This window comes from Mastigoproctus giganteus, chromosome 10 (assembly GCF_048544385.1).
Source record: "Mastigoproctus giganteus isolate SK-2022 chromosome 10, ASM4854438v1, whole genome shotgun sequence".
NCBI lineage: Eukaryota > Metazoa > Arthropoda > Arachnida > Uropygi > Thelyphonidae > Mastigoproctus > Mastigoproctus giganteus.
Window position 1 is genome coordinate 146,375,921 of NC_143584.1, and position 18,991 is coordinate 146,394,911.

Consider the following 18,991-nt stretch of genomic DNA (forward strand, 5'->3'; position numbering starts at 1 on the left):
GTTGTTTCAGACAAGTTTTGCCCTACCTGGAAGGAAAGCATCTAGTGAAGTTGCCTACATGGCAACTGTGTATTCAGATGGCATTAGATTCATTCTTTCAATACCCTGCGTCACAAGGCCTGTATTTTGCAGGAATGGTTCAAGGATCACGTCCAAGCATTTTGTGTGTTCCCCTGGTCAACAAATTCCCCAACATCAATTCCATCGAACACTTTCAGGATGCGGTGGAATGCAGTATTTGCCAGGGCCTTGCTCCATTGCTGAACTCTGGGATGTCCTTCTGTCCAGCTGGTCCAGGATACCATCTGCAATCTTGTGAAGTCAGTGCCACGCTGGGTGCAAATAATTATCACCTCGAAAGGTGGCCCAACATGCTATTAGTTAAGTGGTCATAATGCTTTGGCTCATGAGTGTATATTATGATTTGTTGGTTAGAAGCAGAATTGATATTTTTTAAGACCAACAGAATTGCATAAGTTTGGCTGAATAGATACTGTATTTGACCAGGAAACACAGATAGAAAAGTAAGGGTATGCCACTACTGTTCCCATCTTCAAACCATTTGTGTATATTTGAAGGTAGTGTTAATTGGCAAATGAGTGGGTTACATGCATCTGATTTGATAAAGAATGCTTTCCAAATTGCTGAATATAATCAACACAGAGAGTTGTATGTCTGGGCAATAAAAGAATAGATACACCTGTGTCCTGAAATATGTTGTCTATTTTATATTATTCCAACTATTCATTAAGTCCTGTAATTGAAGTCAGGTAGGCCTATTTCTATTGAGTTTACATGCATAATAATTGCTCGATTGATCATCAAAGAAGTATGGCCAGATAAGATGGAGTGGAAAGTTCTAAATTTTTGCTGCATAATTAAATAACATGATTTCCCTCCAAAGGTGAAGTGGCAGTTTATTTGCTTTATGTACAGCCACTCCGTGATTAACGTAAGGGTTCATTCTGCAGAGCTCTATGTAAGTCGGATTTTACATAAGTCGAAATTTCCTCCATGCAACTGTGCTCGCTAAATTGATTGAATCAAAAAAGACATGATCGATGAACACGAGAATAGAATTATTTATTGTATTTATTCAATTTTTTATCTCATGCACAAGAAAGATTACAAAAGCATTCAATTTAAAAAAAATTTCAAAATTAGAAAATAAGAGAGGAGACAGGCATAACATCAGTAAGTTTTACCTCTCGAGCATCACTGCCAGAATCAGCGTCTTCATCTAATAAGTACACCGCTGTGGAGGTTGAGGGCCGTGGAGATTTAGAAGGGATTGGCCGCTTAACCTTACGAAAGAATATATTAATGGATGACTGGACGGTGGCTTTTTCTTTTCATCGTAGATTTCTTTGTAGCAAAGCAAGCATATCAATCACCCCTCTGTTAACTTTTAAGAATCATTCGCTGTCAGGATCCATCTTCTCAAACCTCGCCATTGCCATCTCTCTGATGATGAAGCGTCTCGGCTCCTTATTTGGTTCATCTTGAGCTTCATCAGCATTTTCTTCTTTCACTACCGCTGCCTGCAAATCAATAAGTTCTTCGTTAAATAATTCCTTCTCTTCTTCCTCTAACTTCTCCACGTCTTTGGTAATAACCTCCAACTGAAGTAGCTCTACAACCTCATCACATGATTCGTCTTTTTCAAACCCTTCAAAGCCTTTTATGTGCCGTGGGCATATTTTCTTCCATGCGTCATTTAAACAACTTTTAGTAATTTCTGCCCAAGGCCTTATTAATGTTTAAGATGCCGTGGTAAATATTGTAATATTTCCAAAAGTCTCTTAACGTAAAATTTTTCTCACCGTCTACTGCAGACAATGCCTGAGCAAATGTTGTGCGTAAATAGTATGCTTTTAAATTCAAAATACCACCCTGATCCATAGATTGGATAAGTGAAGTTGTGTTTAGTGATAGAAATATGACTCTCACATTCAAATTGAAATCATCTAGATGCATAGAATGTCCAGGAGCATTATCTAATAGAAGCAAAATCTTGAAAGGAACATCGTGCTCTTTACAATATTTTTCAATCTTGGGAATGAAGCAGCATTTAAACCAATCCTCAAAGAGAGATACTGTTATCCATGCTCTCTGGTTCGATCAGAAATGCGTGGGTAGGGTGGCTTTATTGATGCCCTTAAATGCACGAGGATTTCCAGAATGGTACACAAGCAGTGGTATTAATCTATAATCGCCCACTGCATTAGCCCCAAGAAAGAGCATAGCCCTATCTTTTGAAGCCTTGAAAACTGGCATTGTCTTTTCCTCTTTGGCAATGTATGTTCAATCCGACATTTTTGTCCAATACAGAGCAGTCTCGTCAACGTTAAAAATTTGCTGCATTGAATAGCCGCCTTCATCAATAATTTTTTTTTTACACATCACAAAATTTCTCTGCACTTCACCGCATACTTTAATGTTTTAGAAACCAGCGTAATGCCTGAACCTATTAAACTACCCATTGCTTGCCACAAACTTGGCTTGGGGTTCGCCATACTTATCCTTAATATCTTCATAAATACTTTTTTCTTTTGCTTGAATGGCCATTGGATTCAGGGGCACTCGTTTCTGAATCTGATTTTCCATCCATATTATTTTCCATCCATATCCATATATTCATATTTTCCATCCATATCAGGTGCTATATCTTCGATATAGCACCTGAACGCTGTTTTGTGATCACTGTTGATCTTAAGTGTGTTGATCCTTTAACACGTTCTTTTATACGTGCACTGTCCTATAAAATAGTATTCACTGTTGAAGCAGCGAAGCCTAATTCCTGTGTAACAGATGACAAACTTTGTCCTGCTTCGTACTTCTTAATAATTTTCATCTTCATTTCTAAATCAATTTTGTTTTATTTCCTGGCACTGCCAGCACTTTCTGTTGGTCCCTTTCCCTTCATTATTGTAATAAGTAAATAGGAATGAAAAGAAGATTCTGAAAATTTATTTATGTTTTTTATATGATTGAAGATTTCAGTGAAGGGGAACTCGTTTCACCATAATACCATAACATATAAACCCACATAATTCCAGTTATCGGTATTACCACAAATGCAATAAGATCAAGTTTACTACCCATTTATAACAATTGCGCTTACAGAAAAGCCCAATAAACCGGAAAATGAGAATTGTTTTAGAAAAATATAACAAAGGTATTCAAAATTGATCCTTATAATGGAACATATGATAACCATGAAAGTGTAGCGAAATTTCCATTATAAAAATAACCTTGTAGAGAGATAAATAGCTTAGTTATATAGCAAAAATTTAAACTCCCGAGATCTTGGAACCAATTACCCAAAAAAAAAAAAAAAAAAAAACAATGTGCTATTGGGTTCACATTACCGATATTTTCACACTACCTCCATTTATTCCTAAGGGATGCAAAATACGTATCAACGTTTTTTTTAAGTTTGCACTGGCCAGCAAAAACTTACGTAAAGTCGAGTAAAGAGCGCGCTGACTCTCTTTAAAAATTACAGCTGTCAGTTGCAGGCTCCAAAAAAAAACGATAAGTGTTTGCCTTTTTATTTACATAATTGTTATTTTATATTGTACTTAATAAGTAGTCTTATAGTTATAGTTACGCTGGTTATTTTTATTTTAATTTAGATAAACAGTTTTTGTAGATATACGTAATACTTAATATACGTAAAACCGTTATTTCGTTCGAATCTTGCAGCCATTGTTTTTGTATATAGTGGTAGGGAATTCAAATTTTAATTGAGGTAGTTAGGTAGCTCTATCATATAATTTATAGAGTAATACGCTTCACTGTTTCTATTAGATAGCGTAGTATTGACATTTAATTAATTTAATTTATTGATTTTATTAATTTAAAGTATCATGCCCCAAACTAGAGCAGTAAAGCAACGGGCACAAAGTGGCAGGAGGGCTGTGACTCGGGGGAGAACTGAGGGGGTCGATTCTCCAATGCATCACAGCCTAAAAAAATGTGCAACTTGTGAAATGTTTGCCGAACTCTCTGGAACAGAACATGACATTGCCATGGGGGATGTCTTTGTGTGTGCGCGATGTAAGGAGTGTAAGGAAATCAGGCAACAACTCAGCGTTGTTATGGGCCTATATGAGAGCTTGAAGGACAGGGTGGATGCCCTCGAAAGATCTAAATTGAGGGGCCCATCAGGCTCTCAGCTGCCCACATCAACGGCAGAACTTGCACTTGGTCATCACGCAACACAGCAGCAACCCCCAAGGCAGAATGCGCTGGTCCCACAGGAACTAGTAGTTGTTGGTGATTCTATTGTCAGGGAAACGGGAAACATGCTTTGTAAAAAGGATAGGTGGAACAGGACCAGGGTATGTCTGCCAGGGGCAAAGGTTGATGACGTAGAGCAGATATCATCTTTTAAGGGCACAAAAGGTGATATAGTTATACACGTTGGCACTAATGATATTAGGAGTAGGAGACCGGCAGAATTACTTAACAAGTACAGGTCACTGTTGAACAAAAGCCGAGAATTAGGGTTGAATTTGAAAGTGTCTGCAATTCTGCCCACACACAATAGAAGGGAGTATATGATGAGAGCCTTGTCGATCAATTCGGCCCTGGAAAGAATGTGCAAGGCTCAAGGGGTAGAATTTTTTCAGCCTGGACTGTACTTGTTAACAGGAGAGACTGCTTGTATAGGGATGGGATACACTTAAATAGAAAGGGTGCAAGAATATTTGCTGATGCTATCGAGGCAGTGTTAGGTGGGTCGGAAAACTGATAGCTTGGGGGGATACAAGGACTAATAGTTTAACAGTAGCCGTAGGCAGAGGTGAAGGTGATTCTTGCACAACTTCTATTAGAATAAGTAGTGACCTGGAGTGTGGGGTGTTGGAGGTTTCAGGGACGGATGGCAGTCATCCTGAAATAGGTGGGTATATGGGATGTGTTAGGGTAACTAAGAATAGGAGTAGGAGCATGTATGCTTGCATGTATACCAATGCTAGAAGTACAGTAAATAAATTTGATGAATTTGAAGTGTTGGTCAAGACATCAAAGGCGGATATTGTTGGGATAGCAGAGACGTGGTGTCACACAGATATAAGGAATGCTGAACTGGAATTTGGGGAGTACATTGTGACCAGAAAGGATAGACAGGATAGAAAGGGAGGAGGTGTTATGCTGTTAAAAAACATAAAATCAAAAGAAGTGCATCCAGTTGATATATATGAACAGTGCACTGTTGAGTCAGTTTGGTGTGACATAAGCACTGCGAAAGCAAAAATAAGAGTAGCAGTGTGTTATAGGCCTAATGACTCGAATGAGTACAATGAACAATTGTACAGAGAAATAGAGTGGGCTAGTAAAATGGAATGTCTTATAATGGGGGATTTTAACTTCCCAGATACTGACTGGAACTTGTGGGTTGGTCACTCACACACTAGTCAGACTTTTGTGGATTTATTGGATGATTGTTTTCTACAGCAGCATGTTCGAGAGGCAACCAGAGAAAGTAATACTCTTAATCTGGTTATCAGCAGTGATCATTTGTGTATTAAGAATTTGCAGATAAAGGAACCACTAGGTGGCAGTGATCACACTGTACTGATGTGGAATTTACTTAAAGTTATAATTACCATCCGGGGTAAAGGAAAGGGTTTTTGCTTCCGTAAAGGTGAGTACAGTGGTCTCCGACAGTTTTTAAATTCTGTACAGTGGGATAAACTGACTATGTTACCAACAGTAAATTCAAAGTGGGTAGCATTTAAGGAATTAATCGTGGAAGCTACTAAAAGTTTCATACCTATTAAGAAATATTGTTCAAGGTTTAGGCCTAAATGGTTATCTAATCAACTAATGAGACTCGTAATAGAGAAGAAAAATGCATGGGATGCATATAAATTATCAAGCGACTCAGAAGCCTTTGGCAGATATAAGCTAGTCTGTAATCAGGTGACAAAGGAGGTTAGGCAGGCGAAGGCAGTTTACGAGAAATCCTTGGCAAAAGATGCTAAGAAAAACAGCAAGGATTTCTTTACTTATATAAACTGTAAAAGGAAGGGGATGAATCTAATTGGTCCACTTGACATCGATGGTTCGACTGTTGATGATTCTGCTCAGATAGCAAACAAACTGAATGAATATTTTGCATCTACATTCACACATGAGAAATTATTAAAGCTTGAAAATGGCAGAAGGTTATCAAATTGTAGCAGGATACTTAATGATTTTGGAATAACTGAAAGCAAAGTGGAGGAGAAATTGTTGAAGTTAAACATAACAAAAGCACCTGGTGTGGATGGGATCTATCCAGTTATATTAAAGGAGGCGGCAAAGCAACTAAGCAAACCCTTAGCCATAATCATGAGAGCGTCCTTGGACTCAGGGGAGGTTCCCACGGACTGGAGATGTGCAAATGTATCCCCAATTCACAAAGGAGGATCGAATGGTGACACGAGTAATTACAGACCAGTTAGTTTAACTTCTGTTCCGGGTAAAATAATGGAGTCACTGGTTAAAGATGCATTGCAGGATCATCTAGACAAGACTGCATCAATAATTCAGACACAGCATGGGTTTGTTAAGGGAAAGTCTTGTCTGACAAATCTGATAAGATATTATGATGTGGTTACAAAGGAACTGGATGCAAAAAATAATTTTGATTTCAGGAAAGCTTTTGACACTGTTGCGCATGGAAGACTATTGTACAAATTGGAGCAGAATGGTATTAAGGGTAAGTTGCTACAATGGATAAAAGGATGGTTAAGTGGGAGAAGACAGAGGGTGGTAATCAATGGGTGCTGCTCTTCTTGGACTAATGTTATTAGTGGAGCCCCACAGGGTTCGGTGTTAGGTCCACTGCTGTTTTGTATATTTATCAATGATATTGATGAAGGTATATCAGGCTTAATGTCGAAGTTTGCAGATGATACAAAGGTTGGCAGGATTGTTAATGACAGTAATGGCAGTGTGCTACTGCAACAGGATCTAGATAATTTGGGCAGATGAGCTAAGAAGTGGCAACTGAAGTTTAACCTTGACAAATGCAAAGTACTGCATATGAGTAGAAGTAATCCCAGAGAAACGTACCAACTGTGTGGTACTACACTTAAGGTGGTAGAAAATGAAAAAGACCTGGGAGTAATTGTGCAGTCAGATATGAAGTTTTCTGAGCAATGCAGACAGGCTGCCAGGGCAGGTCATGGGGTTTTGTCAATGATATATAGGAATTTTGCTAGCAGGGAAAAGGAGGTGTTTATCCCTCTGTATAAGGCAATGGTCAGGCCACGCCTTGAGTACTGTGTACAGGTCTGGAGGCCTCATTTTAGGAAGGATGTAGATTTACTTGAGCATGTACGGAGAAGGGAAACAAGATTGGTGAGGGGAATGAAGGGATCCTCTTACCAAGAGAGGCTTAAGTTCTGCAAATTGCAGTGGCTGGAGACTAGGCACCTGCGCGATGATCTGATTGAGGTATATAAGGCCTTGAATGGGTTGAGCATGCTGAATTCTGATGGGATCCTTCCACTTGTTCAGATTACGAACCTAAGGGGGCATAAATTCAAATTAAGAAAAGACAGATGTAGAATATATGTGCGGAAATTTGCCTTTAGCCAGCGGGTGGTTAATTGCTGGAACAAACGTCCATCTGTCGTTGTGGAAGTTGATAGGTTGAATAAATTTAAGGAGGAACTGGACAGGCATTTGGAGGGAATGGTGTGATTTTTTTTTTTTTTTGGCTGATGCTGCATAAGCTCATACACTTGCTTTCTTGCATCACATGCCACTACTACTACTACTACTATTACTATTATGTAAGTCGGGGAGTTTCTGTATATGCTTTGGACAGGGGACATTCAACAAGCACCTAGAGTAGGGGTGGGCAACATCCGGCCCGCGACGATGTTGAATCCGGTCCCCTCGGTAAATGCATAAATATAGAAAATCCATACCTGACTACACTCGCCGTAAATGTTCGGCTTAATTCGGTTCAATCGGGAATCGCGGCCAGTACAACAGTAACCAAGCGATTCTACGCAGCGTCAAAGAGTTATTTCCTAATTATTATTGTAGCATCGATCGAACGAAGTTCCTTTGGGTTTGACTTCTTATTGAAAAAAATAATATTGGTGAGAGATATTTTATGTTTTATGCCTTTTCTAATTATTACAATTTTTAATTTAATATAATTTATAGCCCATAAAATGAGCCAATTAAAAAAAAAAGAAAAATTGATGCGGAATGCCGCATTTTCAATGATAATTGGACATTCAGATATTTTTTTTAAAAATACATTAATAATTTGGTAATTCAAGTAATATAACATTTTTTAGGTTCTGATTTTTTTTATTAAATCGTTCAATCTATTCCGGTCCGCATCATGATACGAAAATTTCATTCGGCCCGCTGACGAAAAAAGTTGCCCACCCCTGACCTAGAGGTATCCTGTGATGTATAGTGTTGAGCTGTATGAGAGTACTTTCTTTAGCAGAATCATATACAAGAGCACCATAATCTAATTGAGACCTGATTAGCACAGGAAAAAAATGAAGCAGGGTGTTCCTACCAGCACTCTATGCCTCAGAAAAAAGAGCTCTGAGAATATTCCGTTTTTTAAAACACAGTTTGAAAGTTTGAGTTTATTGTAAATTATTAAACCTAGAAAATAGGTACCATTAGAAAATGGAATAATGTAATATTCCAGCCATAATTCAGGTTCGAGAAACAGAAAACCTTTTCCAGAAAGATGTTATCTGTTGTTTGACCTCCAGAGTTATATTTTGTTTATCGAGACTCTAAGTTGGCTTTTGATAGTGTCTATATTATGCAAAGTGACAGTAAACATTTTAAGATTGTCAGTATACAGATATGTTTCTGTAACAGCTGGAATATCTTGTATTATGGTGTTTATTTGATGGCAAAAAGTGTAGCAGTAAATATTTTGGTCCTTGAAGAATATCTCCCTGAGTGTAAGTCTGAGAAAGTACCTTTCAATAATACGCTAGAAATGTTTGATACTGGAACTTCTGGATTAAGAGTGACAGATATCCCTGTGATCCTAGGGTGTAAAGATCTCTGAAAATATAGTCATGTGGAATCAAGGGCTTTTTCTGTGTCATAGCTTACCATGACTAAACATTCATTCCTAATATAAGCACTGTGAATGTTGACTTTGGCTTTGACCACAAAATCAAATGAGCACCTGTTTCATCTAAAGTCATCTGATTTTTGATTTATTAGTGCTTCAGATTCAAGAAATCATTTGAGCTACTTAAGCACTATCTTTTCTGGGATCTTGCTTAACACGTTCACTGCTTTTTATATTTGCAAGGATCCTTGATGTTCCTTAGGGCACTTCTCTTCTCGTTATAACATCCCTTTAGGGTAAAATTTTTTACTATTTTTTCAAACCAAAGAATTCAGCAAGCATAATTTTCAAAAATTTTAACTTTTCTTTTTGTGGAAAATACTAAACTAGATAAAATAACTTAAACAATATAAGCAAAAGAACATATGAAACTATGAACTGGCTGTATACCTGGTTGCATGATGTATACAGCTTTTAAGCTGTATACATCATGCAAGAATCAATTGCATTGTATGGAAAGTGCTATAAATAGTACTCTCCAGACAGTGCGATTGACACCAAGAAAAATTCCAGCCATCATGCAACAACCCCATAGTTCAATCAGTGTGCTAATATCAATCAGTTGTTCATTCCATGTGCCATGCATTTATTAACCACAACTGAATGGATGCATATCTGTGTTTGGGGAGGGGACAGCAAACATGCTAAGCAACTGGTAAAAGAAATAGGTCAATGGCTATCCAGAGATGACTATTCTTTCCCAGGCATAACAAGAATAATTGAATATTTCCATGAAGAAGAATAAGAATTCTCACTGAATATTCAACTGCGTAAAGGTCAATAAAGAGGACAGAGATGTTTCATTTAGTTTTTGTAACGTGAGGTAATATATTCCATCTGAGCCAGTAATGTTATTGAATGTTTTATTTAGGGATTCTTTTAACTCAGATACTGTAAAGGAGTAGGGGGGAGAGAGAGAGAGAGAGAGAGAGAGAGAGGCTGGTTTTAAAATTTATGATATACTTTTCTGTTGTTGCTGTTGTTTGTTTGTTGTTTATTTGTGAATTTATTAGGTGTATTGGCCATAGTGCGCCATCTGTTGTTGCTTTGATTTGTTGGAACTACGAATCTTATGAAGTTGTAGCAGATACTTTGGCAAAGGCTTCAGCTAGGCATTCATTATCCCACCAGATTTGGAAAGATCTCATCCCTTACAATTTAAAAATTCTTCCAGATCAATCTGCTGTTCATCTCTTTTGTAATTGTGAAGGCAAATAAGATCCAAGATTTATTCTTGGCTTTGCATCTAATTAGCTGAGCTCTAGTTTTAAGTTTCTTGTAGTTTATGAAGTACAAAAATAAGTTCCATGCTTTGTTCTTTTCATGTTTTACTTTATTGCAAGCATGGTTAATATACCACATCCACTGTGCTGTAAGAAGATTGTGGCACAGCAGTGAGAACTGCAGCAAATATTTGGCTTGTGAGGTTTAGCCTTATCAGTGGAATGAAATTGGATAATCTATTCATCAAAAGATACAGAAGAGGACTAGCTACCCCAGTCTAACTTGGCAATTTTCCATGTTATTTGATGCCCTGATTTAAATTTGATTGCTGTTTGGAGGTTACACATAATTGGAAGATGATGGAACAGATGGAGAGATCTATGGCTGAAGTGGTTCCTGTGCAAAAATGATTCAGGTGTGGGAACTGATATTTAACAGGGTAAAGCTATGCTTATCTAATAATGTTTCAATTATTTGCCCTCTATTATCCATGTGGGAAGATCCCCACAGAGGATGAATGTCCATTAAGTTGCCTAATAAGCAGAAAGGAGTCGGTAATTATAAGTGCACTGAGTTCTTTAAGAATATATGTCAGATTTGAAGAAAGGTATACTGAGATAAGAGTTATTGAAATTCCTATGGTCACTTCTTCCAAGATGTCTCTAAGGGGGATGTCTGGAAGGCCAACAGAATGGCTATACCTTCACAAACAGACAATGCAATGTTTCTATCCTGCCTATGAAAACTACAGTTTTTAATTAAAGGAGGCACATGGAGTCAAGTATGCTTGTTGCAAACAAATCCCTGCACTTTTCATAAATGAGGGGAAGTCAATAAAGTATTTACCCTCACCTAAAAATATTTGATCTTTCTCTATGTAGAAGAGTTAGACATTTTTTTTTGAGTTACACATTTTTCCCCATCTATGGATATATTCTTTTGGGCCTATTGAACAAACTTTTCACTTCTAGAAGGAAACCAGGGCTTTCGCTTCATCAGCCTGAAATCTGTAGCCCTGTAAGTGTTTCTTAATTTGAGGAAAGAGGAAGAAGTCTGAAGGTGGGAAGAATAAGGTGGGCACTACATATTTTCAGTTACACCTGACTGCAAAATCCACTGTGAGAGCAACCTTGTTGAGCAAGGAGCACTCACTAAATTTACTTGGGATTGTTAGCAACTAAACAAATTCAAATGGATGACAACTTCTCATTGCTGTCACTTGGACCTTACAAAAGTTCCATACTAATAACCAGAAATAAAAAAAAAACACAGATCTCTAGAGGAGCATTATAAAATGGTAAGACTTGAAAAATTAAGTAAATTAATGATCCTCAAATACCTTTCAGGTTTGGTTTTTTTTTTTTTTTTTTTTTTTTTTAAGCAGCATTAGCAACTAAGGCCATATTGCTCCGGGGATATGCGGTAGTCATTCTCTGACTCTTCTGCATCCTCCATATTTGGTGGTGATGGGTTCAAACCCCGGTATAATCAAGAAGCATGTGCTACACACTGCTGTTCCTTCCCACCTGGCTATGGAGGCAATACCTTTCAGATGATGTGTGAGGAGAGACAGGAAACTAAGCTAGGAAAAAAATAAAGAGATTTTGTTTGTTTGTTCTTGTTTATACTCTGGCACGACCACCAGGTCAATGGAGTTTACAATAAATCATCAATACAAATTAGTGATATGTCAAGTGAAAATTAAGTTTCTACAAAGTGATATATGCTAAAACCTTTATGCTTCAAGAATTTCTTCCTCAGAAATATGCTTTTCTTAACTACCATTAGAATTATTTGGTAAAGGAGTAGTGTTTTTTTTTTTTTTTTTTAAACTAAGAATTGCTTATTTGCAATTTAAATAAATTATTAACTAAAGTTACTAGCACTTCACTTCAGAATTTTTAAGAAACAGCAAAGTAATGCAGGTTCATGCTGTTCTGAAAACAGAGAGTTGTTGTTGTTGCTTGGGTTTTATTGGCGCATTAGCGACTAAGGCTATAATGCGCCAAAACCTGGTCATAAAAAGTAAAATTTTCAGTGGCCTAATGATTTAGGTCACTAAGTCAAGGTATGAAAACAAGTATAAACTAAAAGATAAATATCAGTAAACAAGTAACTATAATAATAAGATTTTTTAAATGTGACTAAAAAGGTTTACTAAAGTCAAAAAGCTAAAAACAGCAGACACATTGTCATTGTTGGATAAAATCTGACTGAGTGTATACGGCTCAGTCAAATGGTTAAAAGAAAACAGAGAGAGAGAGAGAGAGAATAATTTTCTTATATATAAAGTTTTATTTTTTACTCAGTATTTTACTTCATATCGTGTACAATAAGTTGTACACAATATGAAAAAATTTCTAATTGCTTTCTTAAATTTGTAACTGGTACAGTTTAATTTCAAATTAAATTGGAAAAAAAAAAAAAAAAAAAAAAGAAGTCCATCTAACCTGTAATAACATATAAAGAATTCCTGAAAGTCCATGGGCAGCTCCTAAATATGATTTTTCATGCCATTCATACATGAGAGGACAATGATGTTTTAACCTCAAAGATAAATTCTGACCTGACTTGAGTATTGCAGAAACAACCTAACACACAATATTTTCATTAAAATTATATGAAATGATATAGTTTTATAGTAATTTTGAATCAGTCTCTAATGTACTAATTATGAGGACTTTTCAAAAAAAAAAAAAAAAAAAGACAAAGAATGATTTTTATAATTTAAAAATTGCATACACTTAAGTTCCTCCAGTTACAGAACTTGAATAGAAATGATCACAGTTATCAAATTATTTCAGTAAAATGTTGATATATAACCCTGCAACCTTTGATTTTTATAGCATAACTATACTTATATAAGGTAAACAAACGTGACCTCTGGAAAGACTTTCTTCTGAATTCACTGCACTTTTCCAATGTTTCTCTTATTACATTCTGAATGCCATTCTTTTAGCTGCTTGTCTGGCCTTGAAGCAGTGGCTATGGGGCTTTCTCGTCATTTTCAGAAATATGAAGTCATAATGGGCAAAGTTGGGAGGGTGTAGAACATACACAATTCTGGGATTGGCCAACATTGTTTTCAATATAAGGTGCATTTTTACACTTCTAGTTGTACCCAGCATAACATATGGCATCTTTCTGATTATGGCATAAAAAGTTTAATCTAGATCCCTCAGTCTTCACCATTCTTCTTTAGCAGTGATATAATTATTATAGCAGCCACCTGTGAGATATATGCATATGTCTCTATTTGCAGATGGTTCCCTGTCTTCTCCAACAAATATTGCACCAACTTCTGTTTTGGAAGTAGGGTGCATTATATCATCTCTTATCTAAATCCGGGTTATTTGATGCATTTGTTTATATGGCTCAGCAAATGGGTTAACTTGTTGCCGCATCTCATCCAACTGTTGCATTACTTCGGCCATACACCCTTGGTTTGATTGTTTTTCAAGCGTTCTGTTGTTGCTTCAGCAGAATTGAAAATATAAAGTTGTCCATATCCTGGCTTATTTGCCTCATTTGGATACAGCAGTGAGATCAAATAGTAAATTTGGCCGTGTATTCTAAAACAGTATGGGCCATTTCCAAGCAATGATTTAATCTCTGCGCCCATTGATGTGAATGGCATTGCTGAGTTGTACTCTCTTATATGTTCTCTGTAGTTATTTGCTTCACATGTTATCCCCTGTAAGCAGCTCTTGTAATAGGGTAGGTGTCTCAGACCGTAGGTCAAGTGAAACCTTTCCATCATGACAGCATTTAATGTATTCATTCGATGTGTTTAACTCTTGTCCCCAATATCTTGCATTGCGATACTCACAGTTGTAACACATATTTCCTATGTCCCGCTCTTCCATGTTAATTACAGCTTGTTGATTATTCACATCCAGTACTTCTATTTAATTAGTCTTATGGCATTTCGCCCGTCTTCTCATTTCCAATCTTGCTTCTCTTTCTTCAATGTTTTCTGTCCGTCTTTATAGTTGTAGAGTCTCTTTCCGGTCTCTTAGTCTATTAGATCTCTCTCCTCTAATGTTTCGTTAGCATTTTTTTTTTACATTTTCTCAAAGTTCTTACACACTATTCCGCCATTTTTACATTTTTAAAACTTAAATTGATTATGTTTTCTTGTCTTTATTTTTTTTTTTAATATTTTCTTTTAATTTTTTTTGATAAACCTACATTTATACAATATCAATATTTTTAAAAAAAAAATTTTAATAATTTTTTTTGTGAATATATATAGTATTAATATTGTAAACAGTAAAAAAAAAAAAAAAAAAAGTCGTTCGCATCAATGAGTGCAGCAATTAAACCTCCACCTGGAAATGTTCCATATTGTTTTAGAATAAACGGCCAGTTTTACCATTTGGTCTAACACCTATATATCCTAACGTGGTAAATAAGCCAGGATATGGATAATTTTCGATTCTGCTGAAGCAACAACAACAAAATGCTTGAAAAACAATCAAACCAAGGGTGTATGGCCGAAGTAATGCAACAATTGGATGATATTCTGTGACAAGTTAACGCATTTGCTGAGTCATATAAACAAATGCATCAAATCATCATCAGCCATTTTCAATCCACTGCAGGATGAAAGCCTTTCCAGTTCCTTCTGTTTTGTGCAATGGCCATCCATTTTCTACCCACAAACTCATGAATTTCATCTATTCATCTCCGCTGTTGTCTTCCAGGTTTTCTTCTAGCTCCTCTTGGGTACCATTCTGTTATTTTCTTAGTCCATCTATCATCATGTCTTCGAGCTATGTGTCCTGCCCAAGACCATTTTAGTTTTTTAGTTTTGATAAGAATGTCCTTTACTTGAGTTTGCTGCCTAATCCATGTGTTTCTCTTCTTATCTAACAGTCTGATTCCAAATATAATTTGTTCCATTCTTCGTTGTGTAGTTCTCAGCTTCTCTTCCATTCTTTTAGTGAGTGCCCAAGTTTCACTTCCATGTCATGGCAGGGAGTATACATTGGTTCATTATTTTACGTTTCAGACAAACTGGGATATTGCTCTTCAGTATGTGACTATATTTCCTGAATGCTATCCATCTAAAATTTATTCTTCTCTTGACTTCAAGCCATTTATCATTATTACAGCTAATAACTTGTCCCAGCTAAGTATATGACTCCACCATTTCAATTACTGCTCCTTCAATCATTATGTCCCTTTCTGTGGCATACTTGTTCATCATTACTTTTGTTTTAGCCATATTCATCTTTAGTCCAAAATCCTTACTAACTGTGCATAACTGATTAAGATATTCCTCTAATTCTTTGGGATCGTGGCTTATGACCACAATGCCATCTGCAAATCGTAAATGGTTTAGGTACTCTCCATTCACATTGACTCCTTTCTGCGACCAGTCTAATCTTCTGAGATGTGTCTCCTTGTTGAACTCCTTTCTCGATTTTAAATTTGCTACTGTCTTTGTCTAGTCTAATAAAGGAGGTAGCGTTCTCATATATTTTCTTCATATATTATGATTATGAAGGCATAGATACCCCCATATATTATGATTTCTTCAAAATCATAATATATGGGGGTATCTATGCCTTGTCTTTCCAGTGCCCAAAACATTGCCTAATGCTGTATGGAGTCAAATGCCTTTTCATAATCCACAAATTCCAGGCATAATGGTGTTTTATATTCATTTGCTTTCACCATTAGCTGTGATATTACATGAAGGTGATCCATTGTTGAGAATCCTGTCCTAAAGCCAGCTTGCTCTTTCGGTTGATTCTCATCAAGTATTCTTTCTAATCTGTTAGTAATGACCCTTGTGAACAACTTATAGATGTGGGATAACAAGCTAATTGGTCTATAATTTCAAATTTCTAATTTATCTCCTTTCTTATACAGCAAAACTACGATTGCATTATTCCACTGCTTAGGTGTCACACCTTTTCTAATGCATTTTGTGAAGAGCCTTTCCAGTTTTTTTGTTATGTCTCTTCCTCCCAATTTTAACAACTCTACAGTAAGTTCATCTTCCCCTGGGGCTTTCTGATTCTTCATTTTCTTCAACGCGTGTTCTACCTCATCAGGAAGGATATTGGGTATGTCGTATGTGTTGCTAATTTGCGATCCATCTTCCCCACTGCTGGTATCATTCCCTCGCCGCTTGTATAATTCTCAATAGTAGTCTTCTGCTATTTGAATTATGCCTTCTCTGCTATTTATAAGTACACCATCACTATTCTTCAGTTTCAGTATCATTTGTCTTTCTGTATTACTGCTTATGGCTGCTGATTTGAGCTCTTTGTTTCGCCTTAATGCTTGTTCTACTTTTCTTGTGTTAAATCTTCTTCTTATGTCCTCTCTGAGTCTCTTTCTAATGGCTTTGCATAACTCAGTATACTCAATTTTCTCTTTGTCAGTGTTTATCTTGCTCTTCATTTGTTGCCTTTGGTTCATCATGACAAGTGTTTCTTGACTAATTTTTTCTTCTTTGGAATTCTTTTTGCCTATAGGTTTCTTGGGATTTATCACTTTCAGAAAGTTGTAATATTCCTCGTCTATATCTTGGTCTTGAGCAGGCTGCAGAAGCTCAAACTTGTTCTTAAGTTCCAGTACATACTGCTCTTTCTCCTCTTCTGTTATCTCAAAGACCATTATTTACTCGAGTCAGTTTTTTCCTTTCCTACATCTATATGCATCAAGTAACCCAGGCCAATCCAATAATGAATGTGCACATGGGATTTACAGAAGACCCATACTTAGATAAGAGATAATATAATGCAACTACATCCAAAACAGAGAAATGCCATATCAGTTTACACAGTAAAAAACAACATAACAGTTTAGATGGCAGGTAAAAAACAACAAAAAACAGACCATCATACACATGAAATAACCTCATTTCACAAAAAGAATAAAACATAATAAATATCCTTCTAGTATATACGATAAACAAATTCTGTTGTAACTGACAAACAGTAGAAACAAAACTGCAATAATATAAAATTACAAATTAAAATACAAGATTAAAAGTATAACAATTATAAAATATAAAGTACAATAGACCAAAAGTGAAAAGATTATTAAGATATGAGAGAATATAGAATAAAAACAATAAAATAATACAACATATATTAGAAGCTTTTGAAGCAATATACTCCTTTATCAACTATCATATATTCTTCAAGTATGTTGCTGCAGGAAAAAGAAACAAGAAAATATTAGCAATATGAAAAGTAACTGTGTTTCTGAACTGATTTAATATATTAACATATAATTTTATTAATTTATGCTAAAATTTTTGGTACTACAAGAATGAAACAGCTCAGTACTTTAAATGGTAATATTCATTGTCCAAATCAATCAGACAACATCTACAACTTGATCAAACTGTTAATGTTCAATAAGTTGATGCTAGGTCAAGAAGGGAAGAGTAACTCTAATTTTCTCTTTTAAATATTATATGATTAAGTAGAGGGCATTACATTCAAAGCAGTTAAAGATGAGAAGGGTGTAAGGCTGATAACACAACAATACATGAAGTTCTGAGCAGGACAATACGGTTGCTGGAATAGTGCATGGGTGTTCTATCAATGGTATACAGGAATTTTTCCAGGATATTTATCCCACAGTACATATCAGATGTCAGACCACATCTTGAATACTTATTAAAGTCTAGAACCTAATTTTTAGGAAATATACTGACTTTTTTGAAAGGATACAAAGGAGAGCAACAAGTTGTGCAGACTATGAAGTCCGAAAAGCAGCCAACTGCATGAGAATCTAACTGAGGTAACCTTAACAATATATATTTCTGCTCTTAAAGATGATGCAAATGAGGAGGACAAAGATTCAAATTAACCTCTACCCAGAAATTTTTTTTCCTGAAAATGTGCCATTACTTTTTTTTTTTTTTTTCTCTTTTGGTGGTAGTTGGCGCATCGGCTTCTGTGGCCATAATGCACCTCCCAAGGTTTTTGCAGTACTTTGATCCAAGCCTGAGGTGGGATTCGAACCCGCGACCTTTGGGTTGCCAGGCAGGCACTTTACCCACCCGGCTAGCCCAGTCGGCTGTGCCATAACGGATTGACTTTTTTTTATTTTACAGATTAAAAGTATGCATCATGCGAATACTCATTGTATAATTTTTTGTGTTTTTTATAAACATTTTAGTATAAAATACATGGGAGTAATTAACCCATTTGGGCTATCCCGAGTTATCTTGTGTATTTCAAAAAGTTTGCAAATTATACAGATTTTTTTTAATAAATTAGCACAAGCTAAAAGAAAGGAAAAGAAAAACACTCTTCACTACTCATTATATAAATAAATTTAAAAAATGAATGGAACACATATGCAGTAACCTCCCACCACAAGCAATAATCGTGAACTAACTACATTCTGACACACAGCCGCTGCAAGTGGATAGGCGAGGTAAGCATCGCTTACAGGCGGCAGTTCAAGAGGGTGCCGAAATATTTTTCAATATAGTTTTCTAATTAGTTAACACTTATCAGTATTCAGCATTTAGGATGGCAAATTTTATTTTGCTTACTGGTGACACATAGGAACGTGCGCTACAGTTCTAACATTGCTGTACAATAAGTAAATATAAGTAAAATGAAAGCCAGCTGTCTGCTGCCAGACGTAAGAAAATCCCGA

The 18,991-nt window shown here is 36.2% G+C and overlaps 1 protein-coding gene across 3 annotated transcripts in view; it reads right to left on the reverse strand.

Annotated features, from left to right (window-relative positions):
- Window positions 1–18,991, reverse strand: part of LOC150079342 (lanC-like protein 2) — a 168,410-nt gene that overhangs the window by 58,776 nt on the left and 90,643 nt on the right. For all 3 annotated transcript variants that reach the window (XM_090382537.1, XM_090382538.1, XM_090382539.1), the window contains one exon: window positions 12,802–12,942. In XM_090382537.1, coding sequence (XP_090238663.1) covers window positions 12,802–12,942 — 141 coding nt within the window. The remainder of the gene's footprint in view (window positions 1–12,801; window positions 12,943–18,991) is intronic.